Below are 23,659 nucleotides of genomic sequence, written 5' to 3'. Positions count from 1 at the left end.
GTTTTATTATCCTTATATACTTTATGTACTTGTTTTATTTTATTATCTTTATTGTTTCCCTATTTTCCGAGTGCGAATGTTACCCTTCATTAGAAAGTTCTGAAAATATGTTGCCAACAGACATTATAGTGTAAGGATATAAAAAATATTTTGACAGGTTAGTTTACATATGATTTGCAGAAAGTAAAATTCCAGAAGGCACTTTGTCTGATGGGAGAAATTTGACTTATAAGTATACTAATTTCGTAGAAAATATGAAATGTATTAAAAACATTTTAACAAGGAACTAATACTTATATGAGTGTTGAAGAAGAACTGAAAGTTGTAGCCTAAGAATTGTTAAGTAAAGAGACGTCATATATTTGAAATTTCATGTAGCAGGCACTGGAAGGTGTACTATCTTCCGGCAAGCGTTACAGAAAGCCCGAACATGAGGATTTTACAAGGAAATATGCACAGAAGTAGAGTGGCGGACGCCCTACTTACACAGCTAACAACAGAATGGAAGGTAGACATAGCTATGCTAAGTGAACAAAATATTGTAGAAATAAAGATAGTCACGGATATTGGTATACGGATGCGCTGAATACGGCGGCCCTATGGGTATTAAATCCTAGTGAAGTACCGATTGAACCAACTGTTCTTGGTCATGGCTATGTGTGGATTAAAAGCCTAGGAACCTATTTTGTGAGTTGCTATTTTACCCCGAACGAAAGTATAAACGAGTTTCGGGCAAAGATAGAAGAACTAGAGGATACATTGCATGAATGGCGAGAAGGGATAGTAGTCGCAGGAGACTTTAATGCTAAGGCCCCATATTGGGGCATGTATACGCAGACAGCAGGGGCAGGAGAAAGAAAAGGAGCACTGAGGACTATTAGAGCTTACAGGACGGTTTCGGGGTCGGCAGCCTTGGTAATAGCAGGGGTTCCACCCATTGACTTGGCGGTAATGGCCAGAAGACGGATTACTTTTACTATAATTCATTGTTTTGTTTAATTGAGGCAAAAAAAAAAAGAAATTTAAAGATCAGCAAAATAGTGGAGTGATCGGGAGCAATTTTGAAAAATGAATGGATAAAATGGATAAACAGAATTTCAAAATAATAACGGCATTATTTAGAATTTATTTTGTTTTTGTGTCATGTTGTAAGGTACCAATAGTATCTGCAAGGTGGAGAAATAAGGAAAAACTCATCCACCGAAGTAGACATGCCCTGGCCATTACCCATAAAACTAGAACGTAATTGGGTAAGGATAACTTTTTCTTTTCTTCACGTCTTTGCAATTAGAAATACGAAATTTGAAGAGAATTGTCGCATTGTGGTTGATAACCACCCCCTCCCAAAAAATTAAACAAACTAAAACAAATCTAATCTAATCCAAACAGATGTTGGATTAGTAGATCTAATCATAAACCTAATTCTATGAATTGACATCCTTTAATATTTGATAATATATTTATCTACCTATGCATCTACTTCAGACAGAATTGCTTGATAATAACTAACCTTGCATTCGAAGACAAGTCGGTTGCCTTCGTCCTCTTGCCGCAATTGCGGCTTTTGGGTGAATGCAGGAGCGAAGTCGTCTGCTACGCCCATCTTGTCCGGAGTTCGAGTCGTCCGTTTGGGCTCTCGTCCGATGCAGTCCTCCCACTGCTCCTCATTCGTCCACTAGATGGAGCCTTGAGGGCAAAAGTAGAATAATTTAATTTGTTTATTTAAATAATCTTTTAAATAAATCTAGGGTGACCATTCATCATACGAATTACTTTTACTATAATTCATTGTTTTGTTTAATTGAGGCAAAACAAAACCTGAGGTCATTGAGCCTTCGGACGTTGTAACCTCATACAGAAAATACCGGACAGTGGAGTGCAAGAGGCTCCCAGAAATAGAATACCTAATAGCAGGAAGGTGGATTCTCCTCGTGAAAATCCACTGCTTGTAACTGCTAAGCCAATCCTTTCCATCTCACTCTTTATTATTACTTATTTAAGGCGCGCCAACATATGAGTCGTTCACTGTACAACTTGATTAACTTCATTAAAACAAAATAAGGAGAAATTCTAATTGTTTTAATTTATTTCCTTAATTTCTGCTGTTATTTTTATTTTCACTTTTTGTAAATATTTATTTATTTATTTAATTTCTGTTTAATCACAGGCCAAACTGTTAAGGCCTCTATTTGTACCTGTATTTATTCTTAGAGGACAATTGTCCCAGAATAATAAATTTCTTTTCTATTTCTATTTCTACATTGTTTTTTATAATTCTGTTTATAGTACAAATTCAATTAAATTTACCATTATATTTAGCGGCTGGTACTGTATTAGAATTGAATTATTGCAACGATTTACATTAGAGCACGGAATTAATCAAAATGGCTTCTGAAATAAATTATTTATCAATGCCTAAAATTTTTTTGTCGTTTATTGGTATTAGTCTTTATTATTTGGGGAATTTATTATGAATATAAAAAGCTATGACTGAACCAAGTGATTTGACACTTAAATTTGGGATATTTCAAAAAATGGAGTTCATTTGTGCAGTGAACGGACGTTGTAACCTCATACAGAAAATACCGGACAGTGGAGTGCAAGAGGCTCCCAGAAATAGAATACCTAATAGCAGGAAGGTGGATTCTCCTCGTGAAAATCCACTGCTTGTAACTGCTCCCTGGGCTCATATAAGGGTTATTAGCGCCCTGAGCTTTTCTTCATTTTTGTGTTTTTTACAGCAGAATTATTCCTGACCAAAGTGCCTTACCAAACGTGAATGAAAAAGTAAGAATCTCTAAATATCGATTTTTTTAAATAACAAAGTTCAAAGAGCCAATAAAATAAAGTAATAGCAAAAAGACGATGTAATTAAAACAAAACGTTCAAGTGGATGAAGAGTCTCGTATAAGCTGCCAAGGAATTGCAATGAGACTAAAATCATTCTCTTCTTTAATTCTGTGACTTTTTCTCCTGGATTCGAATAGGTATCAGCATGGCAACCTCTGGCAGACAGATTATAAATCTATGTCAAATTAAATATTAAACGTTTACTTATACGTTTTGCTCCTTCTGTAAATCAAGTATTATTAAATTACTAACAATTGAAAAGTCAGTAAGACAACCTGTTCAAATAAAACTGAAATAAAAATTGAGCTAGTCAAAATCTTGAAAATACCAGTAAGCAAAAGTCGTGTGAGTGTACACACCAAATTTTTGAGAAATGCATTGGAAATAAATAGGTATTAGATTTCAACTGTTTGGCATTATAGAGTAGTGAGTGATGCTGGCCGCCATTCTGAAAAGGTTGCATCTAAATTTAGAACTGGCTGTTAGGGAACTGTCTCCCAGCTGAACAGAGTTCTCTGGTGCAAATCTCAATTATTGGGTCATTACGAAATGCAACAAAGATTATATTCTATTGTAAGATACTCTTTCATTGCTGAAGCAAGAATTATTTATTGCAAACACTTTCATGGCAAATACAACATGTTTTGAGATAGCATAGTTAGTTTTAAATTAGTTTTTAAAAATTATTTTTCTGTCTGTATGTATTAAGCAAATACGGCCCAACCAAGTTGTTGAATTTTTCAACAGAAATAAGACAATTTTCAGAATAATTTTAAACAAAAATTACTGTCACTCACACTCACACGACTTTTGGTTACCACAATTTCGAAGATTGGACAAGATATTTTTTTCCTTATCTTCTGTAATAAGAGAAAGTAAGATTTTGCTAAATGGCAATATACCAAGTTCGTTTCCTCTCAATATAGACTAATCCCTATTTTTTTGAAATAGAATTATTTAAATATATGTTCAGGTAATAACTCAACCTTCTATTTATAAACAAACAATATTTTAAACAGTAAACAATGGGAGGATCATCGATTTGGCTAGGATTATTCCTAATGCAATGTTAAAATTACACTACACCTCTTTATGACGTTTGATATCAGAAAAATTACCCATAAAATGCACTGGTAGAGAGAGAATAGTGATTTCTCTATCGTTCCCTGTCACATGTTGCTTCAGAAAGGAGTTGGTGGAAATGACATTATATTTAAGAATGTGGGTAAATTACTAGCGTAACATTCACTTAGCTAAGTTCTTAAGCAACATGTACTTAGTTAGACAAGAAATAAATTTATTTTCATTAAATTTATGTCTGTAGCGGAATGGCTACGAGTGAAAAAACATAAATAAAATCAATTTAAAAGATTCAGAATTTTTTTTTACTATTTTTCCCCGTGATATAGAGGGTTTGAAGGATCTTCTGAAATTTTTTGGTTAAAAAATAAAAATTCATGCAGGGTTAAAACAAAAATTTAATATAGCAGGCAATTGTTCTAACATTGCATATTTGGATTCAAATGGTTTCCCTATCCTCAAAATTCAAGAAAAATTACATGTCCCTGAAATAAAGTTTCACATGAGATATTACTTCATATTTATGGGTAGTATCCCAAGTTCAAAGAAAATCTTTGCTGCCAATTTTGAGGAAAAATAATGAAAAGTCGCTTCAATAAAGAAAAATTAGTCAGATGCGTCAACAGTATTAAAGCGGAATACTAATATAGACTTTTGATAATAATTATTAATATTGATTTAATTATTTGACATAAATGTATAAATACATGTATAAATGTCATAAAAATATATATAATAATTAAATCAATAATATTATTTTTTAGAGTTATATGCTCCACCCACTTTTTTTTTAACGCCGGGAAATTTCGAAAAAATAAAAAACACGTATTTAATCATTTTTAGTCTAGTTTATTTTCAGTGATTGGCAAATTTTTTTTAAACCCCTGTATCTCGAGATACAGCATCCAACTTTGTTTGTAATGGAACGTTATATTTTTTTGCATATTTTTATAGTATTTGAGCTCCAAAAAATAACAAAAAAAAATTTTTTGAAATCGGTTAGGTTTTTCAAAAGTTATAGTAATTTAAAATATGAAAAATAAATTTCAGTTTATTGTCAAAATTACGTTATTTTTTTTAAATAATTTGTTCAAACTGGGCACAACCAACGGATAGGCAAGCCAAAGCACTGGACTCCCACGCTTTGCATGTAGCAGCACTTATGGTGGCGAAGTCAAGATCTAGACAGGCTAGAGTTATTCGACGTTCAGGTTGTTTTTTCTACAAAAGTTAAGTATGGAGTTTTAGGAAAACAACTAATCGGCCCATATTTCTACAGAGAGAACTTAACTGGTGCAAGGTATCTAACTTTTTTTAAGAGACATTTTGCCAGTTCTGCTTGAAGATGTTCCTCTACAACAGTGTTTCTTAATCTTTTCGAAGTCGCGGAACATAATTATGTATATATTTTTCTCGCGGAACACTAATATTAAAAAATTTGAAATTCGGTATTTAGCAAGAACTTAAAATTAACGAATAATAAAAAATCGAATATAAGTTTCAAAAAAGATATATGTATAAATTAAAATTAAAAAGGATAAATTATTACATAGTTTTAAAAAATAAATTCTGAAAATGAAATTAATCAAACAATGAACATAAAAGTACGTTGCTACAAATAACAAAAAACAAAATCTTTTAATGAGAAATTTGTGCCTGGCGATTCATTATTGAAATGAACGATTTTGCCCATCACTAATTTACTTCCACTGCAAAAATGCTGTAAAAGACTGACTTAAAAAGATAGGCCAGCTTTGGTAGTAGAAAATTCAAATTTAAAAAAAAGGAACGATTTTTTGTTTTCGTATCTTTCTTAGGTTTCTAATTTTCAATACATTTAAAATTGAAATTTCGCGGAACACTTGGACCATCTTCGCGGAACACCGGTTAAGAACCACTGCTTTACAACGTCGGCTAGACATGTATTTTCTACAAGATGGTTGCCCGGTTACCTGGACAGAAATTTCCATGAAAAGTGCTTAGGGACTCCTTGTCTCATCCAGTGGCCACCTCGTTCTCTGGACTTAACCCCAATGGACTATTTTTTGTGGGGATATCTAAAAAAATAAATTGTACAGTAACCTTAATCCCGTGGCTTCAGTCGATGATCTGAAACGTTGAATAACTAGCCTGCCTAGATCTTGACTTCGCCACCATAAGTGCTGCTACAAGCAAAGCGTGGGAGTCCAGAGTTTTGGCTTGCCTATCCGTTGATGGTGCCCAGTTTGAACAGATTCTTTAAAAAAACAACGTAATTTTGACAATAAACTGAAATTTGTTTTTCATATTTTAAATTACCATAACTTTTGAAAAACCTAACCGACTTAAAAAAAAATTTTTTTTTTAGGAGCTCAAATACTATAAAAATATGAAAAAAAAATATAACGTTCCATTTCAAAAAACAAAGTTGGATGCTGAATCTTGAGATACAGGGGTTTAAAAAAATGGGTCAATTACTGAAAATAAACTAGACTAAAAATGATTACATACGTGTTTTTTATTTTTTCGAAATTTCCCGCTGTGTAAAAAAAAAAGGGTGGAGCATGTAACTCTGGTCATATTTTTTTTTTTAGATATTTGAGATATTCATACTCACACACAAAGAACATGTGCTCGAAAAATTTTGGAGTTCAGAAATCTCAAAACATATATTGCCTTAGAAAAATCATTTTCTAAAATTTTACTCGATCCAAAACCGTTTGACTACGAGTCTTTAAAAAAGCTGCTAAGAACGTGACAGCCTCACTTATATGGCTTTCTCTAACAAATCTCATGGTTTCAAACTATTGAAAAAAATAATAAGAATTTTTCGTGACATTGTATAGATTGCAAAACCATTCATCACAAGAAAAAAGACACTCTAAAGGGATGTCTACCATAATCTCTGCCTCAACTGCTCTAAAACTATTTTCTCTTGACAATAAATCAAAGCTGTCCGTTAGGACAGTTGTATGAGGGTTGATCGACAAAACCTGTACGAAAAAGCGTAACGTTGAAAAACACCCAACTTTGACAATTTTTCTCTCTTTTTCTATAAAAATTCCCAAATTTTCTTTAAAGTTAAGAATATATTTCTATAAAGTTGTAGAGTTGTGAGCGAACGCATTTAGAAATTTAGATAAAATCATAGAAGCTGTTTCCAAGAAAATGTCTAAAATTAAAAATAAAATTCTTTAAAGCGGAATTTCTGGTTGAGGAATTTTAGCAATTCATTTAATCCTTACTAATATCAAGTATGTGTTAGGGCCACACATTATACTGAATTGGCACTTAACCTGAGAATCTCTTTCGCCAGAAGAGCACTTAATCGAATATTCCGTTGAACTGTTGAAGTTGTTGAACTTGTAAAAAGTTGTTTGCAACGACTATACGAAGTCTAAAGAAGAGAGGAGATGTTTTGCGAAATCTCAGAAACTTTGGAAAAAACACCATAAAATTACATTTTAAGTTTCGCTCGTTAGGTTCTCTTCCATAAATTACTCTTTGGTCCCATGAGAGTACTCAAATAAAATGTTAAGTCTTAGTTACCTGCAGGTTTCTGTTTTTTTTTTCCAGAGTGTTTTCCCACAAAAATCGCATTTTTTGTGCCGGGGTCTTCAAACAGATGTTTCTGATGAAAATCCAAAATAAAAAATATGATCGCAATTCTTTCCTTACTTAACAATAGAAGGTTACTGGCACTGCAGCCTCTCTTCATGCAGCCCATTTTAGGATTACAGTTTAAACTACTGGTTTAAATGAAAAGGTTTTATGTGAATCAAAAGGCTTAAAAGTACTATAAAACAAAGTTTATGAATTTACTTTCTCATCTTAAAACTTTCAAAAATGTTTTCACCATTACAGTCCAAAATGATAGGTTCATGTGGAAGAAGTTTAATATTCAATGTTCGAAAGAACGAAATTGTCTCTTTTTTATGCGACTTGTATATAACTCGTTTGTATGCTCCACCAAACTTATTTTTATTTTATTTTATTTTTTTTTTTTGTGGCTCCCTCTAGAAAGTGAACAATGTTCCACGAAATTGTTGAAGCTGATTTCTAGAAAATCGCGGTGATAGTGTGATATTCTTTGGTACTCTACCAATTTTTATTGCAATGTTCTCTCAAAAGACAAATGTCGGAAGTTTTTTTGATATTAATGAAGTTGAAAAACATAATTGGTTTGTTGGAGTGGATTACAATTGTGGCTGCACCTTCACCCACTATTACGTGTCCACATTCAAACCTTCTGCTATATTATACATAATTACTTTCATTTTCATATAATTGCTACAAAAATAAAAGAAAATAATCTTTGCGACGTTTGCGTATTCATAGTATTTAAATAAAACATTATTTGGGGAGTCAAATACTACTGATTTCACATAAAAGATTAATGGGGCCATGTTCAAGAATTATTTTAAACATTTCACTCAACATTAGAATCTCAAACATGACTTTAAAACAATTAATAATAATATTGAGCAATGGAACGAACTATGCTACATTTCTTCGCTCCATTCAAAATTACATTTTTTTAGAAAACAAAAAATGATCTATTGTTTTGGCTGGCATCTTTATTTTCTATGTAAGTTGCATTTTTGTTTAATCCTGTATTTCTGCATAATTTTCCCACCAAACTCATAATAGAGAGAACAAATAGAAAAAAAATAAAACAAACTATTTAGTAAAATGGCACTTCGTATTTACATAATTTCTTAACATCTGTAATTTCGAATTAATATTTAATTGTTAACAATATTATTCAGATGGTAAGATGGAATATTACAATAAAATGGCACGTTAGAGGGTTACCCCTTCTACAGAAATTTCCTCAAACGACACCTACAATTTAGAAGAAAATCGAAAACATCCATTTTGAAATAAAATTCTCAAAAAAACAGAAAAATCCTTATATGCTGCTTTCGATTGATTGATTTTAACGAAAATCAAGCGCAAGGATCTTACTAAATTAAAATATTAAATTAATATAGAAAAATCTGTATTAAAATTATTTAAATTTAATACAACTCTACGGAAGTGCCAAAAAATCAAACATCAACCGACTTCAGACCTTACAATCAAAAATTCTAAGTACAATAGTTAACGCTCCCTTCTACGTCTCCAATCATACTGTACACTCTGATCTCAATATTCCTCTCGTTTCTGAAATAGCCAAATCTCGTTACACAAAACTCCATTCAAATCTACACAGTCACTACAACCCTCTGATCCACAACATGTCTACCACAACACTTCCTTCTAATCCTCAACGCAGACTAAAGCGTGTTCAAGTAATCTACATCATATGACAATATACAATGTACAATGCACAATCGATTCAACAACAAATGATGCACTTCAACACCTTCCTTCATCATTTAATTGTTCAATACCGAATTAAGTATAAACAAAATTTTAAAAGAGTCCCAAATCTTGATTTAGCAGCTTCAGTCTTGGACGCAGCAAGGGCTTCGTTAAACCATCAGCAAGTTGATTTTGGGTATCCACTCTCCGAATTTGTACTTCTCCCTCTTGAACCTTTTCTCTAACGAAGAAATGGCGGATTGCTATATGTTTTGTGCGTTTGTGCCACACAGGGTTTTCCGCTAATTTAATAGCAGCATTATTATCAACAAACAGCGTACCTTCTTTGAAGTCAGTCATCTCTTGAAGAAGTCTTTTGAGCCAAATCATCTCTCTAGTACCCTCACTTGCAGCAATGACTTCTGCTTCTGTGGTAGAAATGGATACAGAACTCTGCCTTTTACTGAACCATGAGATGGCACCGCCTGAATACATGCATACAATGCCAGTAGTAGACCTCCCAGTTGTCTTGTCGCCACCAAGATCTGCATCAGAGTAGCACTGAAGAATTCCTCTATCATAGTCTCTCCTGTACACTATTCCAAGTTCAGTAGTCCCTTTCAGATAACGAAATATCCGCTTTACCCTAACTATGTCACTATCAGAAGGATTCTCAAGTACTCTTGAAGCTACGTTCACAGAGTAAGCGATATCTGGTCTTGTACAAACCATCAGATACATAAGAGAACCCACTGCTTCTCGGTAATGAAAGTTTGTTGACTTGACATCTCCATTGTCCATATCATCCTTCAAAATTGGAGTACTTACAGGTCGACTCTCATGCATCTGGAATGTTTCAAGGAGCCTCTTAATGTAGGAACTTTGGCTTATTTTTATACCTTTTGATTTGAGGAAGTTTTCTAATCTCTCATTTTTAAATTCCCCACCATTGTCACATTGAATGCACATCACTTTGTGACCTAACGTGTTTGTTTCTGCTAAAAATTCCTTCAATTTTTCAAAAACTTCATCTTTAGTTTTAATAAAATAGACTTTTCGAAATTTTGAAAAATCATCTTTGAATACCAGAAAATATTTAAAGCCTCTTTTCGAAGGAATAAATGGACCACATACATCAGTGTTTATAATCTGACCAGTTTTTACAGCTCTCTTTCGACGTCCAAACTTGAGTCTATGAGCTTTTCCTTTTATGCAACCTTCACAGAGTTCACCATCAAGAGTCAAATCTAAATTGAGTTCTCTTTTAACAACTTCCTTCACATGACGCTTATTTTGATGACCCATCCTTTCATGGTAAAGTTGCAATAAATTATTATTTTTGTTAAGTGTAGACAAACTGTTGTTTTCTGCCTTACAGTTTTGTATTGTGGGCCTTACCCTAATGGCTAGCTTATAGAGACCACCACAAACTTGACGACTTCCTGACACGAGAGTTTCTTTACCTTCATATAATCTACAGCTGACTGCAGTAGATTCAAATTTACTATGAGGCCTATGATCTTGAGCAGCCAAAAGCGAAAAAAGATTCCTAGAAATACCAGGGACCAGCCAGACATTAGTGAGCTCAAATCTTTTCCAATGACCGTCAGAAGCTGTCTCAATCAAAATAGATCCCTTACCAAGCGCCTTGACTTGAGAGCCATCAGCAGTAATAATGACATGGTCATTCTTAAATGATTCAAAACTTGAGAAACATTCTCTTTTATTGCATATATGATGTGTCGCTCCGTTGTCCACAAACCAAGTCTCACCATTAGACTCCGATGCAAAAACTTCCGAAGTAATCGTTAAAAGTGTTGCGCCTTCACTTGAACTATTTTGAGCAAATTTAGCTTTGGCAGGCCTAGGTGGTTTACCATCTGCAAGCCAGAATCGACATTTCTTAATTGTGTGCCCTTTTTTATCGCAGTAGTTGCAAATTAATGAAGATTTATTAAAATTTTTACTTCTATCAGGCCTATTAAATTCAAATTTTGTGCCCTTTGCAATCAAAACTCCTTCTGAACAACTATCACCTAAGTTGCTCTCAAATGTACACAATTTTTGAGTGAGATTATCTAAACTCCTATTTTCTTCATTTATGAGTCTCCATCCAGCAGTAAAGGGTTTGAATTTATCAGGAAGAGATTTTAAAATTTTGCATATCAGTAAAATATCTTTGTTGTGAGCAGGTTGTTTATCAATCTCTCCTTTTAACTGGTTCCATGCATTAGAGATTCTAGTTACAAATGTAATAGTATCATCATCTGAAAGCCACTTACTTTCGAAAAATTTATTATACAAATCAAAAATTCTATCCTCGGAAAATGTATCAAAAAGTTGGCATAGCCCTAACCACATATCTCTAGCAGATTCATGACGCCTCACCTTTTCAAACATTTCCTCTGACATGTTATTAGACATAACCAGCAATGCCTGGTTTTCAATTAAGTTAAATTTTGCTAGTTCCTTTTTATAGGCTTCCTTAGCGGCGTTATCAGCCTCTTCAAGGACTGAAGGACATCTATAGGTACCATCAACTATTTCGATTGCCCTGGGTATTAGTTTTAAACCCATTCTAATTTTTACTTTCCAGTTTTCCCAATTTTTCTTGCCTTCTAACAGAGAAATTTGGGGAATAGTGACTTTCGAGTCCATAATAATTATTACTGATAATTATTTTAATTAACTTAATTATAAACGTACCTCAAAAATTAAACCAATTCTATAGTTCTATCTTCATACATCACTTTCTGTTAAATCTCTTTTTCTATTCTTTTTTATTTTCACTAGCACACTGGGCCCATAACCTGTTCAAGTAATCTACATCATATGACAATATACAATGTACAATGCACAATCGATTCAACAACAAATGATGCACTTCAACAAAGCGGCGGTGGCCACGCGACCATCTCAACACAACGCTGACCTCCTAGGATGGTTGCTGCGTAAGCTTGCCAATCTGGCGAACTAACGGCTTCCATCACTGGATGGTCGTCGTTCACTCCACTCACGCCCTTGGCACAACACGCATGTGCGCGTGTGTGTATGTACATACATATAGATGCGTGCATGTGTTTTTGCGCTATCCTTATCACTCATCTCTTTTGCTTATTGTACCAGATACTCTTGCAAAATAAGTAAACAAATAAAAATAAAAAAAATTATTTGGAATTTGAATTTCAGTTCTCCATTATATGTTTTGAAATTTTACTTACTGTGTTTTGCTAACAATTTCATGGTGATTTCTTCCTAGAACCTATCATTTATGTTTCTTAAGTGAACAAATAAATTTTTTAATGTTAAAAATTATGTATGTTACATAGGGGGGCATACAAATTTTAGAAAGGTTAAGGTGGGGCATGGCACAAAAAAGGTTGGGAAACACTGTTCTATATATTAATATAAATATCAAGTAATGGAGGATTCGTACACGAAAATATGTATCTCAAATCAAATCTCTCGAGTGAAAATACTTTTCTAAATTGTGAAGCGGAACAAAAAATAGGCTTCACACTCACACGAGATCCTTTTACTGTCATTGAGTTCTAATTTACTTCAAACTCAGTTGTATTTACTAAATATTTATTCACTACAGTTAAGCGAGAGACGTAATTAATATTCGTTGAAGAGAAACTAGATAGGAAAGTGGAAAGAAATTGCGAAATCGCCAACATTATCTCCATCCACGGCTTTCTCTCTCCTTCTCCTTTCTTGTGATTGTTCTCTATTATCTTTCAGGCCATCGCGTTACCCCCATATTCTTATAGGAGACCAAACCATTGCAGATTCCGTTCTTCAAGGTTGGGCAGGTACAACTAGTATCTGAAATTTCACAGTTCCATCCTCCAGAAGGGTATCTTCATAGCAAGCAATTTGTGTTTTATATCTCTGTCTTCGTCCAGACTTTGCATCCATATAACACAACGCCAAACAAAATAGAGTTGAATATCTGTTTTTTGGTCGCTTTTGGACCCTGTTCCGAAGAACAGAATTTAAAATAGTAATTATTTTTACTTTAGTTTACCAACATATCTCTTTCTGGGATGCAATTTTCTGGAAATCAGAATTATTTAACTTCCATGCGTTTTGGAAGGACCCAGTCATTTATACTATACAGTTTTCTTCTGCCATTAGAATAAGCCCCAATGAGCTGCTACATCGCATATGATACATCTTTCTCATCCGAAGCAATTACCATCGGATTTTCGGCGGAGTACAAGGTAAACAAGAACTTTTCTACTATAATTTACTTTATCTTGTTGTCCGTTCTTCCACTTCTATTTCTTTATTCCCACAACATGAGTTCGATATACAACTACTTCGATGTCTTTTGTAATTTGGAACCCACTTGTTGCTCTTGTCCCCCACTTTACACTTACTGAGGGTGATCTATAAAAGCTCATCTTTCATTCTGTATTCTATTGTTACCATATCCTTCCATGCTTTCCAAAATGTCACATTAGAACTGTGCAAAGGTTTTTTGGAGGTCTGTGAATATTAAATAGACTAGGAACCTGCCTGACTAAACCAACTTTTTCTTCGAAATTTTATATTCTTTTATTTATCTGCCATTCAGGATTCGGCTGATACACGACTCGCGGCCCTCTCAAACCGCACTCCCTCAGTAATTGTTCCTGTATTATTTAAACTATGAATAATGGTCAAGATCCAATCGTCTGGAACTCCTCCGGCACATTACGCTCCGTGTAAACTTCGGTCATTGCACAATCTTCTAACATTTTCCTAATGTTAATTCGTTATGGATGTGTTTCCTGTGCGCCGTTATGACCGCACCGTCAGGATTTTTTTTTTTTTCACGACGTGTTGCAACTCTGATCTTTTTCTAAAAGGTTTGAAAAATGGTAAACCCATTCTTTAAAAGCGTACAGACTTTATTTTCCTAACGTCCTTTTTGGTGTACATAATGTCCCAAAGAGCTTTCCATGTTTCTTTAATAAACTATTTAAACTTGATTTAAAACATTCTTGTAATTCTTTTATTTTTAAAGTCATTAATGAAGGACTATTGGAAGATAAGGTCGATAAGCTCTTGGAAAGGTCATGGAAGAATCGAAACCATCAGGGGTACAATAAGTGCTGCTACGAATAAAATCAAAGAAATTAGAAATCAAGCTTTGAAATGTGTTCTAGACAGTTGTTTGTCCAGAAAGTTATAGGAAAGATAACCTCCTGTCTATACGGCAGGAATCCATTCAAATTTCCTTTTCCAAAAAAAAAAACGATGCGTTTAATTAAAATTAAAAATATAGAGAATATCGAAGTTTAGAGAGGTTAATTAGAGAACCGGTCCTAAAAAATAGATTGCCTATGGATTTAGAAGTTTTAAATATTGAAACTTCTCTGCAGGATGTAATTGAATATTTTAACAAAATCATGTAGATAGTTCATATCTTTTCCAAATAAAATTATTACCAACAACAGCAAGATGTGTTAAAGCTCAATGTAACAAATGAAAAATAAAAAGGTTAAAACCAGAGAATGTACCCGTGCTTGTACGAAACGTCTAGACAATAAAAGATGAGACTGAAAGAGTGTCTAGTTGGTAAAATCCATTAGTTTTTTTTAAAAAGGCCCTCAAATTTTATACAGCTCCCTCGAATAAGTTAGTCACCGGAACCGAAATGTTTTAAAGGAATTTTTAACTAGAAGATCCTAGACAATTGAATATTTTTGACAAATCAGTAAAATTAACTGACTAACTAACTTAAACACCTTTTTTTCTGCCTACGGCCGTGACTAAGAATGGTGCACTTTGTGAGTAGATACAACTTATCTACTGAAAATGTTAAATAGCAGTAACTGGCTCATTCCATTTATATAAAATTCTGGATCACACGTTGTGTATCAGGTCTTTATTACGAAGCTCTGGGATATGATGCTGAAATCATCAGACGAGGAAAAATTGATTACAGAAACGCCATCTTCTCTGTAAACCGGACGGCCTAATTGGTGCTATGTAAAGGTGATCCAGTCACACGAAGTGAAGGACTATTTGAAAATTCTGTTGAAAACTGGTAGCCGAGAATAAGATCTATCTCAACTGAATGCCCGGAATATAGTCAGATCGCTTAACCGGAAAGGATCAAGCGGCACCAGTACCTTATTGTGGCCATCACAATGTCTTGTCAGTGTGGCCGTCAAAGGATTGATGCAAGACAGGTCACAGGAGGAATGGCAATAGCAGGCGGAAGTGTCTGTTATATTTCCTTTTAGTACTTCCAGTGACGTCAGTAACTTGGCGAAATTTCCCTGCCGGAAGTACAAATAACTTGATTTTTTTTGCTTTCTACTTTCTACTAAGGTATTGAAAATAAACACCTCAAATATTCAATATTAAAACTTTTTTGCACTCTCGTCAATAATAACTTAAGTATAAAAGCAATCGCTTAGTCTCTACTAATGTAGAATTCTGAATTCACTTTAAGTATAAGAAAACTTAATAAATTAAAAAACAAACTTATATGATATCTTTTAATATGTAAATTAAATTTTATTTTTTTTAAATTCTTTTAATTTTTAATCGGTTAAATATTTATGTAGGTGTTTATTTCAGTTACACTTGTTTCCAAAACTGGCACGGTGGTTAAGCTTGCCTTAACTATTGGCTGGATGTCAACTATTATATTTATTAATGTTGAGTAAGTTATCTCTTAGTTTTCTGCTTTTGATTTATTTTAGGAGAGATTTTTTGAAAAAGTTACCTCGTCGCCAGAAGTTAGACCAGGATTTGTGAAAGTTTAATTACACTATCATTTCATATAATGTATAACGGAATTGTGCAACAGGCGTTCTTCAAGGTTCCATGCTGTTCACATATGAATCATCTGCCTAAACCTCTCCATGTGAATCTTGCTGTATACGATGGTGACATTATACACGACATCATGGAGAATCAACACTACCACTAACAGACTTGTTTTTAAAATAGAAAAAGTGACTAAATACTTTACTACGCGGTAAATCAAAATAAACCATGAGAAGACTAATGCTACAGTCTTTATAGACTTAGACCCTTTCTCAACAGACAAATTAGACCCAACAATATTGTGATTCCGAGGTCTAATTACTCGTACGTCAAATACCTCATCTGGCCGATTTGACACTAAGTTGATGTCAACGAATAAATTTCTCAGAGTGAGACTGACTCTCCTCGACGTACTAAAGTAGACTTTCTTCATGAGATAGCTTCCATAATCCCCGTACACGCCTTTGACCGACTGCTGAACTCCTCTCCACTCTAGATTGGTATCCTAACCAACTCTGTCGCGAAATTGCCGCTTACAATCCAGCCATTACCTACAAACACAAGAGAAATAAACAAGTCCTTGTTTAACTTTCTTCTCTAGCTGCTAGTTTTTCTATCCTTCCTTGCTCCTTTCCAAGCATCTTCTAAATTGTAATGTAAATACATTGGCACTTCTCATTTTTTTTTATGTATACATTTTGTAATAAAGTTTATATTCATCTATCTAATATGCATTGCTAATTTACAACTCTAAAATTGTGTTTATTTTTCGGAATTAAGCCTTATTAATTATACAGCTGTACTGCGTTAAAGCGCGATTAGCTCTCCAGCGAGTGAAATTTGAATACCTTCACTAAATTTATTGTAAATATCCTTTTATTTAAGGGTTGCAGAAAAAGAAATTATCTCCCTTATTTTAATAAAAATGAAACCAAACGTTTATTTTTAAATCGTTACATTCATTTGCGTCAAAAATATTTTTTGTTCCTTACTCATTTCTCTTTAAATAAAACGAAAATATAAATACAGCAATAATTATAGTTAGCTGGCCTGTCTAATGTGATCACACCGAACACATATATTTTTCCATTTGTTTACTCCCTGTATTTTGTTTAACTATCTTTGACTATTCATTTCTTTCAAAACTGGTTTGAACTATTCACAGACTTCCTTTTATCCCAGCTCTCAAACATCTGTCCTACCCAAAATAAGTATATAATTAGTTGACTAAATAGATGAAAACTTTTTCAAATAAAATAAATTAAAAAGACATCCAAAAAGAAAAATAAATGGCCAACAAAGAAATTACACTTCGTTAAGCCAATTTAAGGTCACTGAGTGGATAAAATGCAACTCATTTGAAAAACATTTAAAATGCAATTCAAGTGCACAAGTTATTTTCCTTACTAAAGGTACCACCAAGTTTCTTATTAACGCAAAACTCCGTCAAAAGTTTGAAGAATTCTGATAAGAGGAGGTGCGATATTACAGAAAAGATATTTGATAAAAAAGAAAAAAACACTACACTGCGTTTCTCTAACTTGACCTGCAAAGTACAATACATTCAAAATAATATAATTTTGATTAAAAACAATGTTATTGAATAATTATTTTTTGGGAGTTTAGATACCGAAAATCTTCATGACTACCTGCTGAGCATTTTTTAAGGAGGAAAGAAAACATTCGCTACCTGATAATTACGTAGAATGGTAGACCCAATTACAAACCTTAGCAGAAACTTTCTACTTCATCCTACGTTTATAAGAAAATTTGTAAAGTAGAAGTGCAATATTGCTGTGAAGGTGAATGTTTCATGCCAGATTTTAACAAATAGGGAATTTGGAATCTTGGAATAAAATGAAACACTCCAGATCAAAGTTATTATCTAAAAAACAATTAGCTTCACCTATCATTGGCTAGTTTTTCAATCTAGAGGTGACGAAAGCTGGATACTCTGAAAATGGTAGTTAACTTTTCTTCAGAAAATCTTAGATTTTACCTGTTGGTAATTAGTCTAAAAGATTCTGAAAGCCAACGAAGCCTTAATTCTAGCTTCAAAGCTACGTTAAAAAACAAATATTATTTGGAGGGTCAGTTACTGGATTAGTTCTGCATTCTCAGGTCAGGGTCCATCCTTGAACTTTATCTGGCAATCCAATTACGCCCATCCCTCAGATTCCACAGCACTCACCGAAAATACCTCGATCTCGAATAAATCAAATAAAACTCTTTTTACATAAAATGCAGTTAGCAGCTCAAGGTCATGGAAGAAGGCGGGAATTATCCCGAAAACACAATCGGGAGGGTCGTTAGCGTAACTGGATTCTAGGTGTCAATGCTTTTTGATATTGACGCACGTTAAATTAAAAAATAAATAATAAAGATTTAAAATTTCAGACATTTATTTTGAGCATGTAGCTCACCCCCAAAGCTCCACGGGTATTAAACACGAATAAAATAATAGCTTTATAGGTACAAGACCCCAGAAAGTAACCAAATGTATAGCCGTTTTATATATATCGCACCATTTTGTGCGGCCCGTAGTAAGAAAACGAATTAAAAAACTATTATCAACCAAGATCAAATACAAATTTATTTAAATTAATTATCCGCTTTTGTTAAATTTCTTATTATTTTGATTATTTCTTTATTCACAAAAATAATTGTGTAATACAGTTTTAACTTAATACTTTTCCTTAAATCTATCATTTAGAACAGTGGTGGGCAAACTTGTTTAATGGAGGGCCACAAAGTTTAAGAAATTCTAGAGGAGGGCCAGAATTATAGAAAAAATGCATTTAGTGTTAAAGCTTTTAATCATGATATTATAAAAACATTACAGCATTACACACTTGTGTAACTACGCGGCTAGTTTAGCTTCACCTATAGATTATGCATCTATTATTCTACTAAGTAGAATCTACTTTATACTTCTCGACCGTCAAAACGTAATTATAGCGGGCCATATACTATCCATGTCGATGGACCCTCGGCGGGCCGGATTAAATACTTTCGCGGGCCGGAGTTGGCCCGCGGGCCGTACTTTGCCCATCACTGATTTAGAACGTTATTAAAAAAGTAATAAAGTTCGTATTTCATGTTATATCGTAATGGACTCTCCACAATTCGGTTCAATTTCTCATAATCGTCTGAAGATTGTTACGTCAGGTGTCTCAGCTTCTGTTTTAACTCTATTTGGTTTACAACTTTTTATTGGCAACAAGTAAACATGATTGCGTAAATATACATATGATGTCTCAGCCTAACGCAACAATATAATGCAATTTACATTTAGCTAATATACTATTCAGATTTGGCTTCTCTTGGATAGAGATGAGCGAGTCCTGTTGAAATGTCGATACCCCGCTTGTGCTAGACAATCCAATATTTTGAAACGAACAGAAAATTTAGACTCCAATAGCTAGATTCGAATCCGGTTACCTCTCCCCAGAACTGAAAAACCGTTCTTGAATGGCCTCTTCCTGCCCTCTTCCATTTTCTCGGAGTCCAAATTTCAGCAACTCATTTAATTCTCCTCTATATAAGTTAAAATTCGACTGAAAGAACTTTAATGAAGTTTCCTGGGGTTGTGTTTAAATAAAAGTGATGATTCCGCTTGAATGCAATCAACGCATTTAGTTTTAAGAAAATTGCAAAAGAAAACTGAAAAAATCAACCCACGGAAGCGGAATTGCTGATTGTTCGATTTTGACCTGGAAGTACCCAAGCGAAATATCAAATTTAAACTACCTGCGATTTTTTGTTTTTTAATTATGCTGACCGTGAAATAGCCCACGAATGCAAATTTTTTTGGATAAACACTTTTTTGTGTACTGGGACTCAAGTCGTGTATTTCCAGTAAAAACTTAAAATCAAAATCTGTCCGATTGCGCTTCTTCCTTTTACGAGGGATCAGAGAAATAAAAAAAAAACACACAAGAGTTCAAAGTAGTTTTCCATTTAGATAGGAGCTATCACCGCTTCCGATTCCAAGATTACAATCTAGATGAAAGATTAAATTAAATTGAAGACGTTGTCTGATTAATTCTTATTACGAAAAACTTTTCGACAGATTTTGCCAACTAACAAACAAAATAAAGTATTAAATTTTTTGAATTTAGTAAGTACAGTTGTTAGATCACTGGGCTTAGGATTAAGAGGCCATTTCAAGTCCATCTAGTTGCCCTTAGTTTGAGCGGTATCTTTCAGAGGGCCCCTTGTCTGTACTCACCGGATGCTTGCGGTAAACTCCAGGCGTCAATGACTTCAGTTTTGGCGCACCTTTGTTAAGAAAATATGCAATAAATTTCGCAATCCTTGCCATTTTCCGTTTTTAAGTTTGGCTAACCAAGCACTCCACATACATATACAAATAAGCACATTAGTTTAAAAACGAAAATCAACACAAATGTAATATTTCCCGAAGTATGTAAAAGCAAATTAAAAGATTAAAGCAATTAAAGTGGTGCTCATCAGGATATATAGCTAAGTATTTCAGACATCATGTACAGAAATAATAATCCAAGCCTTCCAGAAAAACAGGCAGAATTTAAAACTGCCCAACTGAAAATATTTATGTAAAAAATGTATACCATGGGCGATTACGTAAAGTTTAAAAAATCTCAGGACTGTGCTTAAAAAAACTACTTAAAAAAGAATTTGCGATGCGAATAAAAAGTAAAAATACAATCTTATGCAAAATGTAAATTAATCGATGATTACTTTAATTAGAAAATTATAAATTGAATAAATTTATTAAAATAAATATTGTATAATTTAGATACCGTGAGTTGAGCAGACCGTTGTAAGGGAAGGCCCAGCTAGAACTGGCTAGACCCAAACGTATCTAGGTATTATTTTTGGGCACTTAGATGGTGGATGTTCTACCAATCAGCTCCCTATTTCTAGTCCCCACCAACACAGTCGCCCACCTCGAGTACTGTTGATTCAATATTTAGCTATTTTAAAAGGAATATTTTTTAATATTAATCGGACTAAAAAAGTATGCATAAGTTGTGTAGATTACGTTCATGAAGCAACCTTCGGTCAGCCTAGGCAGCCTAGGGCCGAGGGAGCATCCACAAACTAGAGAGTGTCACTGCCTAAAACAGAGCTAGCCGATCCACCGGAACGATGTCATTAGACATCACTATCATTTAATCATGCACGAGGAAGGAAAGAAGTCCCGAGTACTATCTTTGCAGCTCTCCCCGAGTGTTAATCAGTCACTGTGAGAATTTCAAGGCATACAGTAATAGATAAATCTGGTATCTGTTACAGCCTAAAGCACTCTCAGGCCTTATATAATGTTAAACCTGCACTTTTTGAAACAAAAGTAAAATCTATGTGTTACATTAGCTAAGTGAGGTTAATGGCTAGAGTGAGTCTTCAATTTTATATCAGTAAAACTTCCAACCAACTCTTCCGAATACCAGACTTATCTGAATCATGATGTAAAATAATGGTCATGGGAACAAGCTGGGGAAAACCTGGCTGTGGAGGAACCCTCTGTAAAATTTTAATTTAGCAGAGTAATCTAAATAACATTTTTCAGTTTCCCAACAGAAATACAGTAATTCTTTTGTATGTACGCAACTGTTTTTGAAAATTTTCAACAAGAACCCTTAAAGAGAAATTACGAGTAGGTTGTTTAGAAGAAAGTGAATAAAGACCGAAATTCTGTTTAAATATCCATTAAATTATCGTCTTCTCTCTAGCGCACAGTATCTCAACTGTCCTGATCTTTCGATTAGCATACAGAATATTTTTTTAAAGATTAGATGTCATTGTGTAACAGTTGATTAATTGGTAAAAATTACTAACTCTGACTGTACAAACCTCAATTACCAAGAGAAAATCTAAGGGCCACCAGCTGCATTCGAAATTCGAACCAGCGTTGGAATCCATTACTCACTAACCATCAGCTAATTCCTTCCGTACATGATTCATATTGTAATAGAAATTAGCCATAATTTGTAATTGGTTTGAATTTTTTTAGAAATAAAAGTACTATTAAGTTGGCACACACGTTAGAGTTACTTTTACCAGAACAAAAAATTAAAACGCGCACACCAACTTAAAAAAAAAAAATCACTTTTTTTTACAATGACAATAACTTCCTTTTACAACTGGAGGTAAATATAGGAATTAGGTTCAGTAAAACTGAACTGCACGTTACCGAGATGTTATTACAGATTTTATAAAACGGGCAGCAGTGATTTTCAAGGTATCCCGAGGCTAAAATAAACACGAAGCTTAATGTAAAAGCACGAAGATTAATAAAACTTAATTTTAGAGTGCACATTTTATGTAGATAAAAAAGTGTACTATTTTTGCAATATTTTTTTTTTTTTTTTTTTTTTTTTTTTTTTTTTTTTTTTTTTTTTTTTTTTTTTTTTTTCTTGGCGCATCAACAGCTGAGGTCATTAGCGCCCGGAGCTTTTTCCAGTGCACTGCCGGCCTCCGGACAGTGTTCTCTCGTTACAGACAACACTGTCCATCATCGGACAGTGAGCTGTAAGAAGCTCCTAATATTGTAATTTTTTTTATGTCAAACTCTGTTTCACCAAAATTTATACTAATACAACTTTCAATATATTTAAAATTTTAAAATCTTGTATCTTTACAATTCAGCCAAATATCGTCACAGAAAATTAAAGTTTTCTTATGTTGTATTTTACAGAAAGTAAAATTAAAATTCGTTTACAGTAAGAACTTCTTTCCAAAAAGGATAAGAGAAATCGTACTGCAAAAACAGCACGATTGCAATACTTACCTGCCACTACTTTTTCCTGCCAAATTTTATTAAAATCGGTTGAAGATTTACGGAGTTATTATTAATAACAATGTAAGAAGGGGCTTTCTTATGTAGAGAGCAACTTTCCTCCAAAAAGACTGATGCGTCTAGATCCCCAACGTTCATCTATACATTATATTTCAATTCAAATGACACTTCATTCATGAAAATCTGTTGACGCGTCGATAATTTTAAACGATTGCCATACTTCCTTTAGTAGGTGTAAGAGCAGGATGGCACTTTATATTACGTAAAGGAGCATTAACCCCTTCATCCTGCCAAATTTTATCAAAAATTGGACTAATTTTTACAGAGTTATTAGTAATAATAATTTGAGAGGGGGCATTATATGCAAAGCTTTGAAACACTCACAATGCACATGTAATGAAATACGGACCCAATCAAATGACATCACATTCATAAAATAGTTAACGCGTTTAGGCGCTACATTGTTTACAAAAAAAAGGTTACAAGAAGAGGACCAACAATTTTTGATGCCGTTTTTAAAATGTCCTACGAGACAGTTTTAATAATAAGCAAATTCCTTATTTCTAAATTGAAATCGATTGAAAGAAGTTTTGTCATTTAAAATCCGTGCATTCTAGTTACGACTTTGAATAAAAACTCTAGCCTCTTTTATGAGAAGCTGATATACTAAGTTTAAACAAATGAGCTGGGATGGTTTTTAAGAAAATCGTAGAAGAAAAGGAAAACTTCTCAAGAAGTTTGCATTCCTGGTCAGGACTTTGCTTCAAACTTACGATTTCAGCAATTCATTCAATCCTCGTTAGTAATAAAAGTTGATAGAAATCACTAAGATGGAACGTTAAAGGGACCACAACCCTTTTTTAGATCTACCTTGAAACAAAGATTCCT

The 23,659-nt window shown here is 33.6% G+C and overlaps 2 protein-coding genes across 2 annotated transcripts in view; both read right to left on the bottom strand.

The window, feature by feature from the left end:
* bt (projectin protein bent) overlaps nucleotides 1-20,900 on the bottom strand; it is a 227,451-nt gene extending 206,551 nt beyond the window's left edge. The window contains exons 1-2 of the mRNA XM_074134324.1: nucleotides 20,772-20,900; nucleotides 1,511-1,686 (exon numbers count right to left, since the gene is read on the bottom strand). Of these exons, the coding sequence (XP_073990425.1) occupies nucleotides 1,511-1,603 (93 nt within the window). The 5' untranslated portion in view covers nucleotides 1,604-1,686; nucleotides 20,772-20,900. The remainder of the gene's footprint in view (nucleotides 1-1,510; nucleotides 1,687-20,771) is intronic.
* LOC141457396 (uncharacterized) lies at nucleotides 9,184-11,914 on the bottom strand. The gene has a single exon (XM_074134325.1). The coding sequence runs from the start codon at nucleotides 11,872-11,874 to the stop codon at nucleotides 9,328-9,330; it is 2,547 nt and encodes an 848-aa protein (XP_073990426.1). The 5' UTR covers nucleotides 11,875-11,914; the 3' UTR covers nucleotides 9,184-9,327.
* Nucleotides 20,901-23,659: the final 2,759 nt, after the last annotated feature.

Source organism: Rhodnius prolixus, unplaced genomic scaffold (genome assembly GCF_049639745.1).
Source record: "Rhodnius prolixus isolate KJV_2025 unplaced genomic scaffold, Rpr scaffold_16, whole genome shotgun sequence".
NCBI classification, from domain to species: domain Eukaryota; kingdom Metazoa; phylum Arthropoda; class Insecta; order Hemiptera; family Reduviidae; genus Rhodnius; species Rhodnius prolixus.
The sequence above is the reverse complement of the archived record's forward strand: the minus strand, read 5'-3'. Positions and strand labels throughout refer to the sequence as shown.

What these genes read in the sequence shown, in the direction of transcription:
- LOC141457396 (XM_074134325.1), bottom strand. Translation starts at nt 11,874, where the DNA reads ATGGACTCGAAAGTCACTATTCCCCAAATTTCTCTGTTAGAAGGCAAG.